Below are 19778 nucleotides of genomic sequence, written 5' to 3'. Positions count from 1 at the left end.
CGCAGGAAATTTTACCTGTCTTGGTTATCCAAATACTCCTTCATTTCTTTGAGAAGTTCTGCAACAACCTGAACAAACAGATGAAAACAAATTATAGTGATGCAGAGGTAAGTGTGACAACTATGTATAAGCTGTTGCCGTAATAGCTACAAGAAAGGCATGATGAAAAAAATGTATATATTATATTGTTTGCTCACCTGAGGATATTCTGGGTGTTCTTTTAAACTTTGAGTGAAATCCCTGCTGAATGTGGTAGAGTCAGCACCTAGAGTTTGAAAAAGCATTGAAATACTACAAAAAACACATAATTAAAGTGCATGTGTCCTTACTTCAACTTTATGATGTAGTATTACATGTGTATTTTGGGCATAACCTTGTCATTACAGTTTACTTTTGTTTGACCATGGGCTCAAGTGAGCAGTCCACAAATGCAAATAGCACCCCTGCATTGTAATAAAAGTTTGAATGAATACTTATTTGAGAAGCCTTGCCAGGTCTTATGTATAGTTTCAAGTTGCAGCAGAGACTTAAAAGAGAGGATAAGTTTGTCTTTTTCAAGTGTTTTTATGCCATAAGGCAGCCCTTGTCGAAAAAAATAAAAATAATAAGCTCACAGTTACAGTGAAATTTGTAAATCTGTTATTTGAGAGCGTTAGCTCATCCGTATACATATTACTCATACAGAATACACCAGGTTAGCAGAGACTGGTAAGTGATGCCAACAGGTGACGACAATTTGTGGCAACGAGTTTAACCAACGGGGATACAGCTACTACGCAGTAAGCAGCCACAGTTAGCTGCTGGTGTATAACATCAATAGCCACATAATTATTAAAATGCTGTCCTTTATTTTCCTGCAACAAGAATACCTGTGTGATACAAAAATGTTTCTAATGCATTGTCACTGCACAAACACCACAAAATATCGCTTCCAGCATTGTTACTGGGATTCACATCTCTGGTAACCCGGTATTCCGTGAAGCACATACATGGACAAGCTAAAACTCTCTGTTGATGGTGCTGTTAATTCAGACAGTTCTTGGAAAACTGGTAAAACATGAGTCCAGCCTCATCTAAACGACACTGCAATGTTGTAGCTAATTTGGGTGGCATAGTAAACTTTTCTATAGAAGTTTTGTGACCAAAAAGGAAAATCTTATGAAAAGACTCTGTCGATATGTAAAGACTACACCTAAAACAGGTGGTTTCACTATATTGCAGATTATCCCTCTCCCAGAGACACAGGCAAAATATCAACCAGTTTAGATAACTGAATTACTCCCTTACATTTCTTTTGCTCTCCATCATCTTCAGGCTCATGACATACATTTAGCCCCTGTGTGTTTTGTGGGCGGCACACAAAAATGTCTAAAAGCTATATGTTAGCCAATGAGGGACATAATAGCAGCAGGCTCCAGAATAGTACTGGCCACTCAGTATTCTTTAAATTGCAGCTAAAATTAAACCCGCCCTCATTTTTGCACCTCCATTGAAATGCAACTGCCATGGCAGATAATCGACCTTGGAACTTCATGCTCAGCAACAGAATTCTAGCGCTGTGAGATTGCACCTTGCCTGTCAACTGTCCTTTGCATCCCTTGTGAAGTCACATATCCTGCCTTTTGCGTTACATACAACTTTCTGCAAGGAAACCTTGCATACACATTGTCTCTTTGATGCCTGCTAAATGCCCTGTCTCGTGTTTGAGCTTGCAAACGAGCTGAGTTTCTTCAGGAACAGTCTCAACATAAGTCTAACAAGTCTAAAAATCCCATGCTCCCGGTGTTGTACTCACTCAAGGTGTTGTGCTTTCTTCCAGAGTTAAGGATAAGGCCAGCCTTTTTGGCAAGAGAACAGAGGTAGGCTCCTTTCTTGTACTCATCGTTGTCGTCAAAGACCTTGATGGACGTGAACGACCGACCTAAAATATATATAAAATATTTATAGAAAAGCAAGAAAGAAAGGATTAATTTACACAAGTGTGTGGTACATATTCGTAAAAGAGTGAAGACTCACATGCTTGACTAAAACACTTATCTAAATGGCCACCTTATGACATTATCTGGTACCAGTGCGCAATGTTAGCTTACAATTAATTACCTTTTTTAACAGTTTTCTAGTTTTCCTGTCAGATAGTAAAGATTTTAATAGCAAAAACACAATCCCAGGAAAGAGCTGACATAAAACAGAGCCAGCGCTTCCGTCGCCATCATTTTACGCTGTTTTCATATTTTTAATAACATGGCTTACCGCACGTCCCCCCAGCAAACGCACTTTGCTAAACAGTTCTTGTACATATTTATTATGGTTTTATGGTATTATGAAAATTACACAAACAAGTGCACAAAGTACTCAAATGATGTTACGCATGATTTCAAACATTTTTTTTCATGTAGTGCTGGCTTCCTGTCACCCAGTCTCAAAGTATCACTCGATAATCTGACACTGCGTAACCTTCGTTGAACTTTTCCCGTAGGTGGAAGTTTAACTGATGAAAACAACTAATACGAAACAAATGTCCCACATAAAATGGAGGTTTCAATCAAGTTCGTTGAAAGGCCGTAGCTCTGCACATCACACGACAGGTCTTTGAACTTCGCAGGGACTTTAGGAAGCGGGATTTGACTGTCGCTATGTGGCCACACCTCACATAAACTGAGGCCTGCGTTCAACTTATCATGAAGGCGTTTATGTTTGGAACATATCGTACGGCTCATTCAGCGAAGTATCGCGAAGAAAGCAGGAAATTTCGAAGTGCATCGAAACTAACCGTGTTGAGACCGCATCGACACCTCCGACATGTGATCTCCGAACATGACTCGCCGCTCGCCCTGCGAAGGTGCATTTTTTTCTGGAAGAAAGTGAGACATGAGTAAGCCTTCGACGGGAAGTTGCCATGACGGGTAAGTAAAGCTTTAATAAGGATAGCAAGATATTCACGTTTGAGAACTTTCGAAGGAAAGCGCGCCGTTTTCGACATCGTCCCCTACGATGTCACAGACACGTCAAAACCTGCCTAACAGGCAACTTAGTACTCCTGGTGGCAAACGTGAAAACAGTTCTACGCGCGCGCGTGCGGAAGCACATTTTTGACATGGCTTTAAGCGCAGGTAGGACGTATCATCATCAATCAACATGGCTTTGGCAGTGCCTTTTCGCGGCAGCCAAGAGCTGCGAAGAGCCGAAAGAATACGAAAGAACGAAAGTGAACGAAAATAGTAAAAAGTTGTTTCATAAGAGTCAAGTTCAGAAAGCGGCTGTAGTAAATTGCTGCAAAAATTGACGGTTTGCACAGCACTCGCCCGGTAGCCCTGTCGTGATGTGAAGGCGTCCGATGCGGACTCAAAATTTTCTGAAAGTTTCTTTCTGCTTTTCTGTAAGTACATAGTACGTACGCCGACGGACGTTTGTTGTTGTTTCGCTTCTCGTCTACACTTGCACTCATTTCAAAGGCGTGAGTACGAGTGAGCGCCAGTGAGTGTGAGCGGAGGTGAGTGCGAGTGCGAGTGAGTGCCAGTGAGTGTGAGTGAAAATGAGTGCGAGTGAGTGTCAGTGAGTGTGAGCGGAGGTGAGTGCGAGCGCGAGTGAGTGCCAGTGAGTGTGAATGGTGATGAGTGCGAGTGAGTGCCAGCGAGTGTGAGCGGAGGTGAGTGCGAGTGATTGCCAGTGAGTGTGAGTGGAGGTGAGTTCGAGCGCGAGTGAATGCCAGTGAGTGTGAGCGGAGGTGAGCGTGAACGTGAGTGCGGGGCCTGGAAAAATTGTGGTGAGGTAGTGTGAGTGAGTATTCTCCCACACTGCCGACCTATGCTTATTCAACATGCCTGACATTGTCTCCTTTTTTAGGCGCTCCTGCCAAAGACAATGCGCGTACATGCCAAATGTCGTGGTGCAACTTATCCCGGTACGGACGTGCAGCGCTTATACGTACCAGAGAACAAGGTCCCCTGGACTGTGGAGTGGCCCGATTACAAGCCACCTGAGTTCAGTATACCTGCCCTATCGTCCAAGCCTTGGGCAGACCCCGAACTAGGGTAGAAAATACTATTTTCGGGTTGTCGCGCACAAGTTGAAAACTATATTTAAAGAACGTAGTTCAAGCTAATCATTCCTGTGCGATAGTTTTTTGGACGAGCTATTATTTATTTGTTTTATTGTTACGTGTTCCAGTTCAGTGGACTTTTGTTTGAAGATGCTGCTAAGCATGTTAATTGCTAATCACTCGCATTATATGTGTCGCAGTGTGGTGTCTTGCATTTATAGAGTGCCTAACTAAACTGTTAGAAGCATATCCAGATGCGACTAAGCTGCTCAGCACAAGAAAATAAAAATTAAAAGAAACAAGCATTCTTAAACGAAAAATAATTGTTAAGCACAGCTTGGTTGGTGTGAAGACAAAAGATTTAATGACTGCCGACTAATAAAAATTGTGGAGAAAAAGAAGGAAAAGCACTGATTTTACCAATGATTAAACCACATGGAACCTAGGCCGCTATCTTGAACACGTTCGAAAAGCCAACATTTGATTTCGCCTCGTGCAGTTGTCCAGGCTGTGCCGATATCGCAGCCTAGGCCAATCTAGTCCAATCGCGTGAGGTGAAATCGAATGTCGGCATTTCAAACGTGTACAAGATAGCGGCCCTAAAAACGGCCTTCTGAATGGCTGAGCAGACATTCTCATCACTGTGTCCATCAGTGAAGGCAGCTGAAAAAAGTGGTATGGCTAAATCAATGGCAATTAATTTGATGAAGTGGTGTTTAAGTCCTCTCTCGTATACGTTAGACTATCATAGACAAGAAAATTGAAAAAGAAAAAAGATTTATGGTTCTGTCTTAATTGCAAGATTAAATATAACAAGCAGCAAGGGTTCCTGGCCATCCCTTTCAGTAGTGGCGGCACCAGGAATTTTCTGTTAAGGGAGCAGAATTAACAGTATTCTCCATTTTCGTTGGACATGCAAGAGGCACACCATTATTTGGCACTCTGTATAGTGCTAGGAGGGGGCTGATGGGCTAGGCAGGAGGAAATATTGGGGTTGGCAATATCTCGCAGTTGCCTGGCAGCGCCATGATAAACAACCACTGCATATCACAGGTCTTGTGGTTGCTTCTTCCTTTTCGTATAGATGCAGTGTCTGTGCATCTACATAGATTTAAGTGCATGCTAAAGATCCTACTATGGTCAAAACTTAATCAGAGCCCTCCACTATACACAATGCGGCATCCTTCATAGCCCCCTGTGGAGTTTTAGGACGTGAAACCCTGCAATCTAAGTTTCTATTGTTTCCGTCTGGTACCCAAAAAATTGATGCATCGTGGTGACGTGATACAGTAACTCACTTCATTCCTTCGAGAGCTGCAGCTTCTGCATGTGGGTACTATCCGAAGAAACACACGCAGTGCTCTTGTTTAATTTTTACAAGCAATATCATAATATCGAGCCACATTGTTACACGACATCAGTAAACTTTGCGCAGTGTTAAGATGTCACGATAATAATGTTGATGACATAAGATGCAGCATATAGAGACCAAGTTTAGTATCAAATTAAAATATATATGTTTCCCTATCTTCATGCTTGCCAAGTGTCATTTTCTTACGTGCAAGAAACACGTGGTAGAGTTTTGGCAACTTCAACGAAATTATGTGTCCGTGTTTCTTTAAATGCAAAAGCTGAAAGGCTGAGGCTTTTGTACAGTGAGCGGCAGCTAATGCCCCAGGTTGTCATTTCTAGTCCGTTTTATGTTGCGATGTCTGTTTCTTCATTTTCTTTCTAGCTGAACTGACCGGAATGTAAAAACATTTGCTTCAGGTTTCATTTTTTGAGTATGAAGGAACTAGCTGTCACATGTTGCTGCAGTTACTGCGAAGCGTGAATTTCTGGGAGCACGTTAAAGTATCAGATGCTCTGATCTCACTATTGTCAAAGGAGGTGAGGCATTGTTAAGTTTTATACCAGGCTAGAAAAAAAAAAATTCAAACTACGTTCTTTATTTGCATGGTGAGTCCTTTAATAGGTAACAGTTAACCGAGCACAGGAAAAGGGAAAGGAAAGGTCTAGGTACTCGTAGCTTCTTTCTTATCCCACTCAAAGGGACCTTGTCCAGAGTGAACACAAGACATTGAGGTGATGATGGAAATGACGTTATGTGTGCAGCTTTTTAATTAATTCTTTAATTATCATTTGGCCACTGCATTCTTAATGTGTCCATATTTAAATGTTCTTGTTATGTTTAAAGACATTAGCTGTTTCTACCATTAGCCCTATTTGGGCCAATGTTGTTGTGTAGCAGTGCAAGTGATTTCTGTATTATTTGTTTAGTTATTTCAGTACTGAGAGAGGACATCACTTGGGAGATGAAATTGAGGGGGACAAAATAAAAAGGCAAAAATGATGGCATGTTGAATGTACTTCAACTACCAGGTCAGCAAGCAAATGCATTGTGATTTCGTTGGCTGGCCAATTTTTCTCTTATATGTTTACTGCCACTAAAGCTTCAACCTTAATTTAAAAGCACTCGATTCCTAGGCGAAATTGAGCTGATTCAGAAGGCATTTGATAGTAGAAAGGAAAAATGCTTGCAGCTCTTCCAATCAAAGAACATGCTGGCATGATATTTTGGATATCTTACCCAACAGGGCCAATTTCTCACCTTGTTGGAATGCCTTGGATGGCAACGTCGATAGACGGAGCCATGAAGGGACATACGCCGTGGTCAAAGGCAAGCCCCTGAATTCCCATGGCAGAACGGGTCTGTCTGGACGGGGGCGATTAGGGCGGTGGGGACCCAATCACGCTGGTGATCCAATCGTCACAAGGTCAGTTATGTATAGAACAGCGAAACTGCAGAATCATTTGAAGGACAGGGAATCAGGTCCATGTACAGGGAAGCGCATATTTTGCTTCAAGTTTTTGAAAACAGATGTTGCGCTTACCACTGCACTGTTCTTGCTCAGATTTCACAGAAAGATTTCATTTTGAAGTCTAGGTCGTTCAGTGTAACACTTGGCACAGTTACTTGCCTGTTTTTTAAGAAAAGAATCATAAACTGCTTTCGTCTGTAATTAAAATGGCTGCTGCGAAGACGGCGCTAGCGCAGACTTGTGTTGCCACGAGCCGGCAGCTGCAGGAAGGAGCTGGTATAGCTTGCACCTCCATGTGGTGACTCAGGTGTTGTCTACTTCTGCTTGATTTGAACAGAGTCTGCTTCTGTGTATTCTGTGGTATTTATTGTAATCAAGAAAGAGAAGTGAAATCAAGAAAAAGAAATGGGCATGGGCCGGACATGTAATGAGGAGGGAAGGTAACCGATGGTCATTAAGGGTTACGGACTGGATTCCAAGGGAAGGGAAGCGTAGTAGGGGGCAGCAGAAAGTTAGGTGGGCGGATGACATTAAGACGTTTGCAGGGACAACATGGCCACAATTAGTACATGACCGGGGTAGTTGGAGAAGTATGGGAGAGGCCTTTGCCCTGCAGTGGGCGTAACTAGGCTGATGATGATGATGATGATGATGATGATGATGATGATGATGATGATGATGCTTCTGTGTATCTTTCCTACGCCATTTTTCTTGTTAATGATGACCTACAGGGAGCGAAATTTCAAGACAAACTTTGTGCGGTGGATGGAGATGCGGCGGCACTATGGGTAATGTTTGCTGATTTGCGCTGCATGAAGAAATAAAGAGGCAGGCCACACCGGGTGTTCTCTATGTTGCTGCGAGCGCATATCTAATGTAACAAGCTAGAAAGTACATCTTTACTGTGCTATTTCAGATTTATAATAGCCTGATAACATGTGAATGTGCACGTATGTTTACGATTGTCTCTGTATCACACTCATGCCAGTAGTAAAGACAGGTGCTGCCACAGTTGGGCTAGAGCTGCTGATAACTTGTGGATGTGTTGAAATAGGCTGTTAATTATGTTTCTTTTCCTGTAGAATTAAAAAAGGGAAAAAATAATTGCAACAACAAAAAAAAGCACCGAACATCAGGAATCGAACTTGCTTTTTGAGTGCGAGGCAGAGATGGTACCCTTGCTCTAAAGTTTAGCTTTTTTTTCTTGCATGGTATTTATTGCATCATGTATAATATAACTTAAAAGAGTTTGAACGAGAGCTAATTGGTATGAATCCATCTAATAAAACAGCTTTAAAAACACAGACAAGAAAAGAAGAAGACAGGACGAGAGCCGTTTTGATTATTTGGTTTTATTGTGTGTGTGCAAATATATGCCTTGAAAAAGAAGGGGGAAGAAAAAGAGGGGGATAAGGAAATTTCCAGTTGCACATGGATCTGAAGAGAAAAGTGAACGAATACATCAGGATTAGTCCTGGAGAAATCTGTACTCCTTGCCAGTCAGGACGAGAGAAGGGACACTGATGCATGACAGGCTTTTGCACATCATTGAAAAAGTTTCTAAGATTTCATGGGCGTTATTGTCTCTATACTTGCGCAAAACCTTGGTGTCTTGAAGCAATAGGGTGCACCCAGATTTGGTGCAATGAATAGCCAGATTGCTCCTATTCTTATTCTTTACATTGTACGCATGCTCCCTCATATGGTCATTGAATCACCATCCTGTCTGACAGATGGTCCTGCATGCACAATAAAAGCAATTGTTGGCAGTCAGCGCTTGTCCTGTCTTCTCCCTTTCTCATCTGTGTTTTTAGTGCTGTTTTCTTCCATGGATGTATAATACCATATGCGAGAAACGTGCAAGCACTAGCCAATACATCTGATCTAGATGGCCTAGAAAGGACCTCTGTATATATCATGCTGTGAATGCTGTACGCTGCAGAAAAACTGCAAGTTTTAACTTGATAAGTTGCCTGTCATTGTGCTAAAGTTTAACTCAAGATGGCGGCTTTTTGGTGGACATTTTGCTCATTCAGTTGCTTTCACAACTTTTCCTAATGTCAGCTTGTTAAAATATTTTTCTGCCACCATTCTAGAAAGATTATACACATAACTTGGCTCTCCAACAAACGCTGAATCTTTTCAAAACTGCGGGTGATTGCTGTGTTGGCGAAAAAGGTTGTTGTTGACATCGACCAGCACTCGCGCCTTCTACAGCATACAATCACTGCAGTTTACTCCCTGCACACACCAGCAGTGCAAGACGAGCGCAGTACAGCACTGGTACCATTCATGTTCCTGTTGCCAAACAAGACACTGCTGTACCTATCTATATTTTCATTGAGAACACCTCCGTGGCCCATCGGATGCTGTCACCAGAGCTGTAGCACACAATCCGCATTCTCAAGCAGAAGTGGGCCACTGGTTTGAAGAAGCGTATACAGTTATTGCACTTGGTATTTATTTTTTATAGCACACAAATTTCTGCGCATACGCACACTATTAAAAATAAACTTCTTGAAGCGACATTTTTCTAGCATTCTCAATGTCATTGCATAGGTGACTCACCCCGTTGACATCACACACCCACACTACACAGCATGGTAAAGGGTGGCTGAAAACTCGGAAGAGTTGCACCAGTGCAATCAGTAGCAGTGCACATTTTTAAAACCTTGTAATAAATTACATGCTTTACGCAGAGCACTAGATCTGTGTCTTAATGATCAGAAGGGCCTACACTGTTGACTTAGCAAGTTTGTACACAATTGTCAAAATTGTTTCAGGGTCCCTTTAATGCCATTGCATTGTCAGCATAGATGAAGATGTGCCAAGTTGATTAATTGTTGCATTCAAGTATCAGATGAGGGTTTCCTGAAACTGGGAATACTCATAACGTAGCCCCTTAACTTCTAGAATGTGCTTTTTGTACTAGTGTTGTGTGATGTTCTAGTACTGCAGTTGTAGTACTTTGCTTCGTAGTGTGGTGTTTTTACTGAAAAATGGGACAACATATCTTTTAACATTCTTACACAATGACTTCACCATGGTTTGGTTGGCAAATATAAATGACATAATGTACTCTACTACACAGTATATGTTAGCATCATTGTTGGGTAGTAGCTTGTCAGTGTCTGCCACTAGCTTATATTACATCACACTAGGTTACCAATTTCAAGAAATTGCTTTTGATAGGACTGCTTGAGTCTCTGTACATCATCTTAATAACAATGATCAGGGGGTCTTTTGTCACATTACTATTCGTGCAGCAAATTGTTGTCTCCCCCTCTTTACCTGTAGGTGGAAAAGAGATGCTGAAGGCGTGAAGGTCATAAACCAGTGCAGCCAACTTCCAGTGCTGCAGTTTGTAGCCATTGCGAGGAGAGACTCAGGCGAGTGGGCGATTCCTGGGGTAAGTAGTGGTTAGTCTAGTGCTCTCCTTCATTGATGCAATCTGTATGTAAAGACAGTGTTATAGAGAGAGTTAACCCAAACAAGTGAGCATGGTCAGAATTTGTAAGGACCCACTATACATGGGTGTCATGTCAAAAATTAACTGTGCAGTGTGTGCAATGCATCAATCACGCTCCACTCACCTGATTTTCAAGCAGCACAGCTGCATAGCTGCTGTACATACTTAAGCACCATTTTCATGCGATAACACAGTATTCATCTGTGTTGGTCGTTTTTCCAGACACAGTTGCCAACAATGTTTGCTCGGTGATATGAACTGTAAAACCTGTGAATCTTGCTTTAAGTTCAGCTTGAGCATTATGATTTGGCAAGAGCGCTGTTGCTCACACTAGACTTGGAAGGGGCCAACAGATGACTTCTCTCTTCAGGGAATGGTGGATCCGGGAGAATTGGTGAATGCCACACTGCGGAGAGAATTTTACGAAGAGGCCATGAACAGCTTGTCCCTGAGTGAAAAAGACAAACGTTCACTGGAGAGATCTCTCGAGTCATTCTTCAGTAAGGGTGTTGAGGTAAGTGCTGTACTGAGCCAAACTACACCCCTTTTGTGTCACAAAGTATCTTGCTACACTGTTCAGGCGATGTGGTATTGATGTTTTGCTCTGCATGTACTTGAAGTAAATATCAGTTCTTCTATCTGCTGGCTCCTCTCTGCACTGCTTTGCTGCCAATTGGCAAAAAATTGGAACGACCTCTGAATTCCACCAAATTCTCCAAATACCCTTTGATGATCCTTTGTTCAATGCCTAAACGTGCTTCTATGCCAACTTTCACTCTCTTTATCTCAGCGTGACCTTTTCCTGTCCTTAGGCCTTGGGCCTTCTTTTACCAATTTTTGGGCCACCAGCAATAATTTGGTCACAGCGAAAAATGACTTTTCAGATGCAATTTTGTAGCGGTTGGGAGGTGTGATCCTGGTATGACCTTGGGAGATGTGTGCGAATAGTAAATTTTGAGACTGAATTGAATATGAATTGGATAGTGCCAGAAGCAGATGGAATAATGAATACTTTTTGAATAATTTTATATTAATGAGCAGCCATTTTCACGATTGATGTATGACAATGTTCACATCCTAGTATTCATTAGGTTAGCAAGTTTCTTTCATTACATTGCACATTATAAAGCATTCTTTATTAATCAGTACAATTGGTGAATTAAGAACAACTTATTTGCATACACAGGGCTCTTCAGAGAGTCCAAATGATTGCTGTAAAGCCAGAGTGAAGTCTGGCTCCCTGAGCAATGTAGCATGCTCCATTGCATAAGATCTCAAGTTTTACAACTATAGTACTGTACCCGCGAGTCTGAACATTGTCGTACTTTTGCTCCAATTTTATATTTGATTGTGCACAGTTGACATTTTAAAATATTCTAGTCTATTAGAAAAATGCTGTTAGGTATATATGAATAGTGACTGCTCGATTCAAAGATCAAACTGAATAGGACACTGTTCGATTCTTTATTCTAAACTTTCAAATATTCGCATAACCCTAAACCCTAGTGTCAGAGAACCATGCCGACTATTTCATTGGGCATGGAAGGCTAGTGTGTCTTTTAGGCAGTTCATTTCCACAGAAGAGAGGCTGTGGCGCAGTCGGTGAATCAATACAGCATTGTTGTCAACAGATCAAGAGGATGTTACAGATTCGTAAATAATGGTACTCATTGCTCTGGACTTGCTTTGGATTGCTTCAAGAAAAGTCAGCATTGGGCAGCATCCTTCCAGGAGTCCCCAAATGTGGTCTCAGTTGTATACGACTTCTGCGACACTTAAGGTGCTTTAATTGTAGGACCAACTTGTCAAATGTGCCACAAGCCAAAACCATCCTCAAAAGTACCTTGTGATCACCTCGGTCTCATTGCTTGTCTTTCTTAACAAAACTTTAGCCCCTTGGTTCCCCTTATTCTTCTCACTCTAGCACCTTTGTTGTACACTGCATATGCAAGGTGCTACATGATAAAAGTCTGCTGGGGTAATATTCACTTATTAAATGCAGTATATGGTGGAAGCCAAAACTGCGGATGTTTCCTTAGCATATCACGAAATGTTTAAGGGCTGTGCACGTTACCCAAGGCTAAAAAAGGTTGGTAATACCTGGTGTGGGGGCATTACTAACCATGACATGTCTTACCAGGTATCGCATACCAAAGCTCACATGCTATTCACTGATAACACTGGTTCCCTACCTCCTATGCTTCATGGCAGCTTACAAAATGGGAAAAAGGACTGTGTTATTATCGTGTAGGCATACACAACTGTGTGCCATTTGAGCTTGGTGATATATCACTGAGATTGCGCAGTGTTTCTGAACTTAATGAGGTCTGTTGCATTTAACAGAACAATACAGTGAATGTAGTGCGCATATTTTTTTAATTTACATCATCAGTTCTTTTTTTCCAAAAATTGACACAAATGTGAAAACAACAACACAATAAAAACAGAAGGATCAGGTTTACGATTTTTTAACTAGGCAACTCGGCAATAGAAGACACTATCATAACTATTCAAAGTGTGCCTATTGGGACATCTAAAGCAGACAAAATTGATACATCATATACTGGTCTGAAATATATTAGTAATGTATGAATAAGACTTGCTAACGTAACAATTTCACTTACCAATCTCTTAACACATATTTTTCCACTTAAGACACTCTAGTATATGCATTATATGGGATTGTCACTTCTGCTTTTGGTTCAGCGATGGAGTTGTGAATTCCATGCTTCAGTGTTTTAAATTTGCCACTTTATGGCAATTCTTGTAAAATTCTTGTCGTTGTAATATACGACATTGCAGCAGGAGCAGGGGTCAAATTATGGATCTATCACTTTCAGTGGGTGGTACCTGGTGGGCGCCCATCGATCAAGTGAAGCATTTCACCAGTTACTCTGCAGGCGAAAGTGCAAGTATCCTCGAGATTGATCGGTTAAGAATACAGCCACAAACCACACAACAACTCAAGCACTACTTTGAATCTTTAGCTACACAGTCACTAACTGAAAATCCTGGCTGCCCTGTCTGCACTACTCTGACCACATATTGCATGTTGTCGACTGTATTGACAGCATATTCAGGAAGCACAAGAAATGTGGGGTATTTGAGAAGAAAGCTTTGGCAGGCCGCAGAAATTAGCACTCATTTATATTGACCTTGGTTGCATAGCCTTGCCTGGCAAATTTCTTCCAAAGTAGCAGCTTCTTTACCAGCACAGATGAAAACACCTGGAACTCTATTTGGCTGACTTGGGAGATTGCTGCCTCCCTGAATGTTCTCCGCATCGAAAAAGACCCTGTGGCTTGTAACGATGACATGTCAGAGAGAAAGTAACACTGCTAGGTGTCAGACATAATCGGGACAGTTGAGTTTGTCTAAGAGGTGCAGGCCATCATGAGTGACAGCCTCTGTAAGGTCAGTAATAGCCATTGCCAAGCAGTTACAGGTGGTACAGTCAGGACATGAGGCATCAGCCCCTACATGATGGCTTCACATGCTCCCAGACGGCTATCATGTGGGAGCATCTGAAGCTACAATGTGTTATTCACATTGTAGCTTTTCAGTTTCCATGATTTGAACCCACTAGACTACTCTATGTGAGTGGTCATAGAGAGGGAGACTAACAGCCATACTATACTAAATACTCTCTGTAGGTTTTGTGAAAAAACAACAGCGTGCACGTCCTGGTTCGAACATACAGCCATTTTCAAATCTGGATTTGTTTAGTCAGTTTGTCGAATGTGCTTTTACTAAGCATGTTTTCAAAACAGAGAGAAGCAAACAGTATATAAAATTAAGTAAAAATGTATTTTGTATGAAATATTATTATTTTTCCCCAAATCATATTTTCATATACCTTGTGGACCTGGTATACCTAAAACAAACTAATGGAACAGCACAAACAGATAGAAAACAAGCGGACACAAAGGAACTTGTGGGTGTGCCCTTGTCTTCTGTCTGTGGTGTTCCATTGTAGATTCTAGCCAAGTAATTGCCCAGTTATTGCTGTTGCTGAACTTCTTTTTTTTTGTTAAGTTCTTGGGGATTGTGTGGTAACCTCAACCTTAAGGCACTTGTGTGTGCACCTTTGCTAGTCCTCCATCTGATGATTGCATATCTCTATCACGAACACCAACCAGCTTGCCCAGCCTTGGGCTTGACATTTGAAAAATGAAAATTTTTTTGCTCATATCAACATGTTACGAATATGTGCTTTTAACTGATAGGGTATACTATAGCTGAGATATTTTCTTGTCGTATGTGGCTTCATCATAATGGCTTCATCATAATGTCATTTGACTGTATCTCAATTGCTGTAGATTCCTTCTGGGGGTAGACAGTATTAAATCTGCTCATTTCGTGCCTTAGCTTCGCCCAATCGATTAGACATTAGTAAAATTATTGCAGGCGTTTTCTATCGTACAAGAATGGTAAGTGTATGTGCTAAACAAAGAAGTCCTAAACAGCTATGAGATGCGTACAGTTTAGAGAACACAACTATTGTAGCTTTTGTTTGCTTATTACATTTGTCACCCATTTAATGCAGGTTTATAAAGGCTACGTAGATGACCCACGGAACACAGACAATGCCTGGATGGAGACAGTTGCCTACAATTTTCATGATGAAAGTGGCGATGTTACGGGCAAGTTCTCCCTTGAAGCTGGCGATGATGCAGCTAAAGTCAAGTGGACAGATATCAGCAAGGAGCTTTGCCTTTATGCTAGCCACTCAGATTTTGTGCACAAGGTCGTCCAACGACTCAACGCTCACTGGTGATGAGATTTGTTAACCCATCACTACCCAACACCAATTAAAGTGTTTATTCACGTTCATATGTATTGTAATCTTTTCCAACCTCGAACAAGGTGTGTTACAAGTCAGCAAAGTCTATTATTATTATTATTATTATTATTATTATTATTATTATTATTATTATTATTATTATTATTGAACCCAAAAATATTGTTGAGGAGCACTCAAAGCAAGGCCTTAAGTGCTACCCTAAACAGCAATAGCTGGCCAATCAACATTGACAGCTGACAATAACGAAGATTCAAGCATCCACATTCTAATTTTGCTGTGTCTTCTATAACAACAACTTGATGATTGTGGCAATGAATGCAAGCTACACTTCCATTGAGGCAGAGCTTCTAACAGCTGTTGCTGTAAAAGTACAGCTTAGCTGTTTTATTAAAAAACAAACAGAATTAAAAGAGACAATAAAGAAAAAGGAAAAAAAAATTTAAACTGATTAAGTGTTTCAAAACAATATTTTATTTAATTTCACAGTAATAGATTGAATATTGGAAAAAAAATTGAAGGTCAAAGTTCGATTTATTCAATTTTGCAATGCAACCCAAGCACCAGTTCATCAGTTCATCAAGGATCTTGAAGTATGAGGCAAAAGAAAACCACAAATGTGTAACAAAAAAGCGAAAGATGGTGCCAGTAAACTATGTTGGCAGACATGTCCCCAACAGCACACTGGAATTTCACTAGTTGGCAGCATCGTGCAGTTGCAAAAATATTAGCATAGGAACAGTGTAAAAATGGCCACCCCGCTAGCAACTTGCACCAGGGAGGAACGTCATTCTGTTTTCAGTTTCTGCATAGTGAAGGTATGAAGCCTATCGAAATTCATCGCAGAATGAAGGTTCAGCATGGTGATGCATGCATGTCACAACAGCAAATCTACGAATGAAGTCACAAATTCGCAAACGGTGGGACGTTCGTGGCTGATGCTACTCTACGTGGTCAAGCAACCCCGTTGTGATTCCGGAAAACATTGTACCCGTTGAAGCCATCATGATGCACAACCACCGCGTTACGCTGGATGACATTGCAGCAAGTGTAAACATCAGTCGTGGTTCAGCATACCACATTTGCATGATGTGCTCGGATTTCACAAAGTGTCTTCAAAATGGGTGCCCCAGCAGCTGACTCCTGAATTGAGACGGTGACCTGTTGATGCATGTGAACAACTTCTGCGGCATGTTGAGTTAGAAGGGGATGCCTTCCTTGCAAGAATCATCACCCGGTACGAAACCTGGGTTCACTACCACCAACCAGAAACAAAGAGAGCAAATAAGGAATGGCACAGTTCCTCATCACCCAAAAAGCAAAGATGTTCCGAACACAGCCATCAGCAGGGAAGGTTGTGGTGACCCTCTTTTGGAATGACAAAAGGCACCATCTTGGAGCACTACATGTCATGAGGAACCACTATCACTAGTGAATCATACTCTGATCTTCTAAAGAATTATCTTTGGCTTGCAATCAAATCAGAATGCCGTGGATTGTTGTATGCGGGTGTTCTGTTGCAACACGACGGTGCATGGCCAGCCCCATCCAGCAGTTGCGGCAAAACAAACCTGAAGTTTGAGTGTTTTCCGCATCTGCCATACTCATCAGACCTTGCACCGAGCAACTTCCATGTGTTCAGACCACTGAAAAAAGTCTTGGGTGGCAAGAAGTTTCATTCTTAGGAAGAGGTACGCCACGTGGGGCACATGTGGTTGCGTACATTCCCAGAATACAGGGATCTTGTAAGCGCTGGCACACTCTCATTGAGCGTGGCAAAGATTGTTTCAAAAAGTAATATACAGCATTGTGCCGCATGTGTACAATAAATTCCTTTTTTTTTTCTTTAAATATTTGTGGTTTTCACTTGAATGAACCTCATACTTTCATGTATTTTAGCCGTTGTAGCATAGTAAAGGTTATCCGAACTTGCTAAGTTCGGTTTTCAGCTATTTTACAATGCACTTCAGCCTATCTTTACCGGCAAAAACTTAACAAAGCATGACTGGACGCTGTCAAAACTCATGGCGTCATGGTCGGCTGGTGCGGGAACTTCAAGGCACCGTTACCACCAGTAATTCATTTTTGCTTCTTTTCTGGCTCACCATGCCTCTTCTCACAGTAAGAATTTTGTTTTTGTTGTAAAAGGGTAATTTAGTTATACAGCTCGAATTGTTTTTTCTTTAGTGTCCCTCAAACAAAGTTTGCAAGCGCTGCATAAAGCAAGCTTGGGCCTGGTGTGCTTAACATAATTTGGTAGACTAATTCAGCCTAACATGCATAGAGCGGCACCAGAAACTCATTTCCCGAAAGAATAATGTAGACAAGAAGCTGTGACAATTCTCACAAATGCCACATAGAACTGCTCCTGTATGTTTAAATTTCCACTTAATTAAAATTTGTTATATTCAGTCACCATTCCATCACTTGTCACTGCACCCAGTTGCTTGAAAAATTCAAGAGCTCTTTTCATCAGCTTGTAACTTGTATGTACAAAGTATTTACCCGGTATTTTGGGCACTCAAGTAGCAGTAGAGAAAAAAAATGGGCTGCCAGAGTTTAGAGCCCCAAGTATGGCCTGCACATGTGGAACATACACAGGGTAGCAGATGTATCTAGTTGCAATACAATCATTTGCACAGTAAAAGCGATGCACTCTTCAGAAAGATAAAGGGACCCATTTCACTTTGTAGCAATAAAACATGCATAACATGCATAATTTTGCAAGAAGCTTCTTTAGCACTGAAATTTTCATGTCAATTCAAACAGCGTTAAGTCACATGGATTTATTAAGATATGTATGATGTTCTGGTCATTTGTTACCGGTAATTATCACTGTTGGTAGACCCAAGTTGCCAGTGGCAGGCTTTTTCTTGTGTGATTATGTAAAAAAGCAATACATGAGCATGCAGAGCGCGATACACATTTTTTTTACCATCCCTCATTATGGCTTTACATTTCATGTATGTTTTTTTTTTTACACATTTGTGTCAGCCAGAAAACTGGTAGGCGAATTGCCATAGCCATTAAAGTAGGAGAGACACAATTCTATGTGCGTTACAATGGACACATGGCTTTACAAATTAAGATGCCATCTTTACAGTTCGCTACACATCGTATCCGATTTCACATCACACAACAAGTCTCTTGCTTAAAGCAACTACGTCATCTTCATATAACCTGCCATTGTAGGTCTCATTGGCAGACACGTGAATCACTTTCTTTTACAGAATCGCATTGGCGCACGTCTCCTTTTCTAGCGCGGCCTTGACTGCGCAGGGCTGTTGGCGCGGCTGAGAACATGTGCAGCCTTCGCGAGCTATTTTATAGGTAATCTGCCGTGTATGCAAGGAGTGGGCGTAGCATCATGTGCACTGCCATCTTGCACGTTTATCCTGGAGTTGCGTAATCTTGACTTTTGGAGAATCGTTGAAGCAAGAGGCAGACAAAGCCTTTGCTCCTCACAGCCAGCACTTTTCATGATAGCGTCGTCCCACTGCAGGCAACACTATCAACCGTGGGGGCTGAGTGGACGCGAATGTGTGGCTGGCTTTGCTTTGTGCCGTCTATGTGAAGATATCGTCTACATGGTATGAAACCTATCTTTCGTCACCAACCCTCAAATTGAACAAAATGAATTTTCTTTCTGTTTTAAATCTGCTTTTTCCAATTGGCCAATAATTTGGAAAATGTTGCAGCCCCTTAATTGCAATATCCATTGGCAACTGTACTTATTTGCGTAAAAGGTCAAATTTACATACAGCTAAACTTCAATATAATGAAGCAAATTGCAGATTTTACCAGCTCTGTAACATCGCAGTTTTAACGAATTTGTGAGGGGGCCACATGGAGGTTCTGACCCCTCTGCACTTGGCCCTACTTATGCATCCTAGGGAAACAGCAACAGCCAAATAATCTGTGCAAAAAATTGGTATCAAGCTGTAGAGCCAGGTGAAATTTCAACTGTATTGTACAAGTTACAAAAGGTTTGGTCACAAGTCGTGTTAGGAAATAAAATTTCAATGAGGAAATCGGGCAGGTCTTATTGAGCTTGTAGAAGGCACCAACTAGTAAATACAGTATCTTTCAATTTCGGGATTTATTGAATGACTGCAGTTGCAGGAAATATGCAAGGCATATAGCTTTCCTGCCTTTGCAGCAACTGAAGCTGCCAAGAGGAACACAAAAACAGTTGACATAATGGGGCATGACACGTGGCAGTGGGCATCTGCGAAATTTAACTTCAAAGCAATCATTTCAATTGAAAGTCAGTGAGTGGGATGAAAGAATAGCCTGCAGTTTTCACTTTAATACCTCCGTCATCAATAGTGAAATGTTTATCAGTGTTGTGTTCATTAGCATTCTGTGCCACCCATGGGCCAAAAAACTACTGCTACTATTAGTGCTCATGCCCCTGTAATGTGACACAATCAGTTGGAGAGTAAATTTTGAGAGGAAAGTCTTACATTATAATACTGGTTATGATGGCTTTTTATTCTGACTTTCATATTTTATGGCAATCACTGTAATGTGAAAAGAGACTAGTGGAATACTATATCTATAAGTAATTTGCAATGACATCTACTAGCTGAAGGGCGCTTTTGCTCATTGTACATGTAACTGCATGGCAGTGATTAAAGCACATTA

At 41.3% G+C, this 19778-nt stretch overlaps 2 protein-coding genes across 6 annotated transcripts; one reads left to right on the top strand and one right to left on the bottom strand.

Moving 5' to 3' along the window:
* Position 1: 1 nt before the first annotated feature.
* LOC129387469 (Fanconi anemia group D2 protein-like) lies at positions 2–3022 on the bottom strand. The gene is made up of 5 exons (XM_055076386.1): positions 2941–3022; positions 2771–2851; positions 1796–1921; positions 198–265; positions 2–68 (listed from the first exon to the last, which is right to left on the bottom strand). The coding sequence occupies exons 1-5, from the start codon at positions 2978–2980 to the stop codon at positions 12–14; spliced, it is 372 nt and encodes a 123-aa protein (XP_054932361.1). The 5' UTR covers positions 2981–3022; the 3' UTR covers positions 2–11.
* Positions 3023–3125: 103 nt separating this feature from the next.
* Positions 3126–15163, top strand: LOC126540675 (ADP-ribose pyrophosphatase, mitochondrial). 5 transcript variants are annotated; one of them, XM_050187510.3, is made up of 6 exons: positions 3126–3376; positions 3844–4031; positions 6637–6816; positions 10159–10270; positions 10701–10844; positions 14877–15163. In XM_050187510.3, exons 1-6 carry the CDS (start codon positions 3335–3337, stop codon positions 15105–15107), a joined length of 897 nt encoding a protein of 298 aa, XP_050043467.1. In that variant the 5' UTR covers positions 3126–3334; the 3' UTR covers positions 15108–15163. The 5 variants fall into 5 exon arrangements, with proteins under 5 accessions (XP_050043467.1, XP_054932198.1, XP_054932196.1 ...); XM_055076221.2 differs by lacking the exon at positions 3126–3376 and adding an exon at positions 3384–3454; XM_055076220.1 differs by lacking the exon at positions 3126–3376 and adding an exon at positions 3402–3490.
* The last annotated feature ends 4615 nt before the right edge of the window (positions 15164–19778 follow it).

This window comes from Dermacentor andersoni, chromosome 2, assembly GCF_023375885.2.
Source record: "Dermacentor andersoni chromosome 2, qqDerAnde1_hic_scaffold, whole genome shotgun sequence".
Classification (NCBI taxonomy): domain Eukaryota; kingdom Metazoa; phylum Arthropoda; class Arachnida; order Ixodida; family Ixodidae; genus Dermacentor; species Dermacentor andersoni.
This window is presented reverse-complemented; position numbering and strand designations above follow the sequence as displayed.

Coding starts and splice junctions, on each gene's coding strand:
- LOC129387469 (XM_055076386.1), bottom strand. CDS start 2,980: ATGTCGAAAACGGCGCGCTTTCCTTCGAAAGTTCTCAAAC. Junction 2,852..2,940: donor TCCTTCGAAAGTTCTCAAAC/GTGAATATCTTG, acceptor ACTTTCTTCCAG/AAAAAAATGCACCTTCGCAG. Junction 69..197: donor AACACCCAGAATATCCTCAG/GTGAGCAAACAA, acceptor CTGTTTGTTCAG/GTTGTTGCAGAACTTCTCAA.
- LOC126540675 (XM_050187510.3), top strand. CDS start 3,335: ATGCGGACTCAAAATTTTCTGAAAGTTTCTTTCTGCTTTTCT. Junction 4,032..6,636: donor TGGGCAGACCCCGAACTAGG/GTAGAAAATACT, acceptor CTTACCCAACAG/GGCCAATTTCTCACCTTGTT. Junction 10,845..14,876: donor TCTTCAGTAAGGGTGTTGAG/GTAAGTGCTGTA, acceptor CATTTAATGCAG/GTTTATAAAGGCTACGTAGA.